The sequence below is a fragment of the Berghia stephanieae genome, chromosome 3 (assembly GCF_034508935.2).
Source record: "Berghia stephanieae isolate SIO BIC M18660-M18661 chromosome 3, UCSD_Bste_1.3, whole genome shotgun sequence".
NCBI classification, from domain to species: Eukaryota; Metazoa; Mollusca; class Gastropoda; order Nudibranchia; family Aeolidiidae; genus Berghia; species Berghia stephanieae.
In genome coordinates this window covers 93,431,261-93,436,313 of record NC_088362.1, presented here as the reverse complement: position 1 = coordinate 93,436,313, position 5,053 = coordinate 93,431,261, and the positions used below count along the sequence as shown (strand labels likewise).

The 5,053-nt window shown below is 35.2% G+C and overlaps 1 protein-coding gene across 1 annotated transcript in view; it reads left to right on the top strand.

The window, feature by feature from the left end:
• The first annotated feature begins 657 nt into the window (after positions 1 to 657).
• The window catches only part of LOC144969706 (uncharacterized), a 25,758-nt gene continuing 21,362 nt past the window's right edge, over positions 658 to 5,053 (top strand). The window contains exon 1 of the mRNA XM_078908862.1: positions 658 to 2,316. Within this exon, the coding sequence (XP_078764988.1) occupies positions 876 to 2,316 (1,441 nt within the window). The 5' untranslated portion in view covers positions 658 to 875. The remainder of the gene's footprint in view (positions 2,317 to 5,053) is intronic.

The following is a 5,053-nucleotide window of genomic DNA, read 5'->3' as shown; positions in this document are numbered from 1 at the left end:
TTCCACGATTCTGTCCATACGTTTTACACACGTATATTTATGCAAGTCAAACTGGTGGAGTTCACATCGTAAAGCTACACGATTGGTCTGTGGTGTTTCTTTACAGTCCAAGTAATTTTAAAATTTATTTGTCGCTTGATTAGTGGGAAATGACATACAAGACATAATGGTGTGTAATCGAACTCCAAAATCGGCCCAATTTGTTCGATAACTTTGAATGATCTCGTATTATAAACACCACAGATCATTGTCTTTAAAATGTTCAGGGCTTTCCCTAGAACATGAAAGAGATAACGAGATAGAAAGATTATGTGTGTGTTTGCGTATGTGCTTGCGTGAGTCATTTGAGAGAGAGAGAGAGAGAGAGTGTGTGTGTGTGTGTGTGTGTGAGTGTGAGTGAGAGAGAAGAGAGAGAGAGAGAGAGAGAGAGAGAGAGAGAGAGAGAGAGAGGATGTGTGAGAGAGAAAGAGGTGGAAAGGTAGAGAGAGAGAGAGATAGAGAAAAAAAAGAGAGAGTGAGAGAGTGAAAGAGATAAACAGAGAGAGATAGAGGGGTAGAGAGTAGAGTAGAGTAGAAAGTTCTATTAAATAAAGTTTTTTGATATTCATACAGCATTCCTCAATATGATGTGTTATCTTAATGTAATCGATCTCACAGATAAATACTGTGGTACCAGAATCAAAATGAACTACTATGCCATTAGAACATTTTCCATCAAAAAATATAACGGTCATTTCATGTCGTAAAACAGATACATTTAATGATATAATTCGATAGCAATAACATTTTCTGGGTGAATTTTTGTTTATTCTCCATTTGACTATTAGAGGAAAAAACAAACAAACCAAAAAGCAAAACCAAATCCCAGTTTCACAATGCCAACGACTAGCCAATGGAGAATATTGCAAGGAATGCTCAAAGCTGGACGCTTAGAGCAACCGAAGTCGGGACCAGAAGGAAATAACGACGAGATAGAAAATAATGACAACCGAACTGCTGTGTCAAAACAAGCGCCAGCACCTCAACGGAGAAATTCTTTTCACTTTTCTAAGAATGAACGTGGAATTCTGACCATCATATGCAGACCTAAATCTGTTCCTTTCAGCTTTGCAATCGAGCAGAAAAGGGACTTCGATAGTAACGGGATTGTTCAACCATCGTCTAACGAAGCGACGGTTAATTCAAAGGCAAAATCGTGCCACGATATTATTGAAAACAACGAAGAGGGTGACTCCCAAGTTTATGATCTAGATAAAGGAGTTGTGTCAAAATCGAATGTGAGACCACTTTCTGTTACGTCAGATATTAGTCACTGTGAAAGTAACATTGACGAAACATTTCCAGCTACTTATTCAAGCCAACTTTCTCAACTTGTTCCAGTCAATAATGAAGAGACGCAAAGATTCTGGGATGGAGTGAGCGAGTTCCCCGAGCTACTCGACCCAAATGAAATGAAAACTAAAGACGGAAATAACATCTTTTATCAGAGGAACACCTCCACCTCCGCTCTTAAAAGATGGCGCCTTCTTAATTCAAATCCTGTCAATTCAAAAGTGAATAAAACCGTGACGTTTAGTCGTCCTTCTAGTAATATAACTGACAAGAATAGAGACACAGATGACGAAAACGTTTTCGATAGCGTTAATGATGATGACAATTTGGGAATAAATTTGGATAATGTTGAAAAGATTCTTCCAAAATTCAACAACCCTCTTGGTGTTTACGGACTGAACAGAAAACAAAGTTTTTCTAGTTTTACGTCATCACAATCTAAACCTTCCAAAAACGCTCGAATATTACGACCGTTAAAAAGTGCCCCTGCCCTTAGAAGACTATCAACAGCCGTGTCGGTGTTCAGCAGCAAAAACAAAAACAAAAACACCACCATCAACATCACGAAACAGCATCGTAGCAAATCAAGCCTGGGTTCTCACACGGAAACGTCGACATCTGTAATCGATGAGGGAATTTCTAATGACTCCAATGACGCGTTCATCAATAACAGATCTTATTCTGGTGGCTTTAAAATTCGACACACAACATTTGCCTATAAAGAATTTCCATGGACAGCTGATAGACCAAAATCTTCACAGTATTCCCGGCCTAGAGTGACGTCAGCAGACATAAAACCTCACAGTGCCAAAGAAGGAGAGTCGGACAGTTTTGAACCTTATGTTATCCAAAATTGTCGGTTAGTTCGAAGGGCAAGTCAATCGAACGGCATGTTTTCAGCCAGCAATAATATCAACAACAGTAACAGCTCAAGTCATGTGCGGAAAGGCAGTGCAAAGTTTTCATTTCTTGGAAAAGATGAAGGTTTGAATAGTTTCCTTACATTATGTTACCATCATTTTTTCAATCTCTAATTAAAACTAGTACTTTCTGTTTTTACAAGCTTATGTTTAATAAGCTTGATTAAGTACATAAATTAAAGCCGAAATCTTGTCTCTTTTCATACTTATCTCTCATCAACTACGTATCTCAGGGGTACATCTTATCCATCCACCTTCCATCAATCAATCAATCAATCTCTCTCTCTCTCTCTCTCTCTCTCTCTCTCTCTCTCTCTCTCTCTCTCTCTCTTTCTTTCTCCCCCCCTCTCTCTCTCTCTCTCTCTCTCTCTCTCTCTCTCTCCATGTATTTTTTAAATTTTATCTATCTATCTATCTATCTATCTATCTATCTATCTATCTCTCTATCTATCTAACTATCTATCTATCTATCTATCTATCTATCTATCTATCTATCTATCTATCTATCTTTTAAAAATAGATATATGGAGAGAGTGAGAGAGAGAGAGAGAGAGAGAGAGAGAGAGAGAGAGAGAGAGAGAGATTGATTGATTAATTGATTAATTGTGCGGCTATCTGGTCTAGTTGCATGCATAGCCTTCGGACAGCAGGGTCCAGAGTTAGAGTCCCATTCTGAGCGGCGCATAGTTGAGTCATTTGAAAAGGCTCTTTACATTCTCTCACCTTACTCAGGTGTGAAATGAGGACCTAGCTGTTAATATCGTTGTCTCTGTCCGAAAAAAGTAATATTGCCTAAAAGACCCCATGTCTCGTTTTACATGTTAAATGTTGCTGCTGGCTTGGGACCGCTTGTAAAACGTTTAGTGGACTATCCAAATTTAAACGCTTTATTTTTTTTGGATTGGTATTATATATATATATATATATATTATATATATATATATATATATATATATATATATATATAATATATATACGTAGGTATATAAACTAATTCTCCTATATCAAAACAAAATATTGAATTAATAAATAGAGAATCTAGCACACGATTTGCACATTTTCACTGCTTTCACTATACTTCTACTCATTCTACAACTTAAGTTGTAAGCGCGTTTTGATTTATTCTCGCAGAAACTTGTTTAACAACTTTGAAATATAATGTAAAGAATATCAAACAACGAACATTTCGGGTTACAACCCTTCATCAGCAAAAGTACTAAACAAAAATATAAACAGCCTCCCCTTACAGAACACAAAAACAAAAAAGAAAACAACAAAAAAAAAATAAACTACAGAAAAAAAAATCAATTAAAACAACAAAATTAAACCAACCCCCTCCCCCAAATTAAAAAACAAAAACAAAACAACAACAACAAAAAACAAAAATAAAACGAAACAAACGCTAATAGATAGGTCTGATTTATGAGTTTGAACGAGTTAGAATACAAGGTTTTTACCAAATCAACGTGTTTAAACAACTTCCCAATTTGTCATAATTTCAGCGGACCGTTAGACTGGTTTTTGTTTGTTTGTTTTTTGTTTTGTTGTTGTTGTTGTTGTTATTATTTTTTTTATTATTTTTCCTTTAGCAAAAGAATGCTGATGAGAACGAAGAGTTGTTAGTTTGGTATTTCTCTTCTTTTCTTTCTAGTTAATAGTTTGGTATTTCTCTTCTTTTCTTTCTAGTTCTTAGTTTTTTATTTCTCTTCTTTTCTGTCTTTGTTTACTTCTTTTTTTTTTTTTTTGAGTATTTTTAAATTATTTTTTGTTTGTTTGTTCTATAGCCACAGATTCAGATTTCGAATTCCGTTACACACAAGTCCAGTGAGAAAAGTAATTTTTGTTTTAAGTTTCTTATAAATACATCATAGAGTAATGTTTATCATTTGTAACAACGTCAAGTGATGTTAAGCGTGGTCAGAATTATTGGAAATGATCACAAAGATATAATACTTTACACTTTACTCCATTTTACTTGAGGCTAAATGAATACCTGGCTATTGGCAATGATGGATATTATTTAAATCTGACTATAGCAAAGGACTCCTCTTGGGCAACTTGTAGTCTAGGGATCAACAATTTAGTTCCATGCGGCTGTCTTGGGGCTGAGGGGGGGGGGGGGGGGTAGGGGGTAGGGTTGGAATTAATTAAGCATTTGGAAATACACTAAACTTGGTTAAACTATGTTAATACGCAAAGTTCTATATACATGTTAACTTTAAAAAATTCTTTTGAATGTTATTTTACAGAAATCTGTGATCATAGATGATGATCGCTTAGCCACGACAAGACACTTCGCCTATAAAATGTCTATCAGCATGTTTATTTGCTTGACTAAAAAAATAGATATATCAACTAGCTGCTTATCAACCTACCTACTAACCTAACTACTGCAGCTCTTTCCGTTAGGCGCAAATATCTCCATTCTCTGTTAGACGTGTCAAGTGGAAGTTTGTGCGTCGGTAGTGTCTCGTCTTACAGCAAAGTCAAGCGAAGTTGAGCAAAGCCTGGAACTGGATGAGTGAAAATTATCTCACTCTTTGCGATAATAGGAATGGAAATCAGAAAAACATGATGCAACAATGTGGAATTGATCCTTTCCCATTTCACTCGTTGATGTCTGGTTATGTCTCTTAATTCTTCTCTTTGTTTTGTTCTGTCAATGTTTAGTTCGTATTTTAAACTTACGATATGATGAGTTTTTTTTATCTATCAAAAAAACACACACATATAATAATAATAATAATAATAATAATAATAATAATAATAATAATAATAATAATAATAATAATATTTGTTTG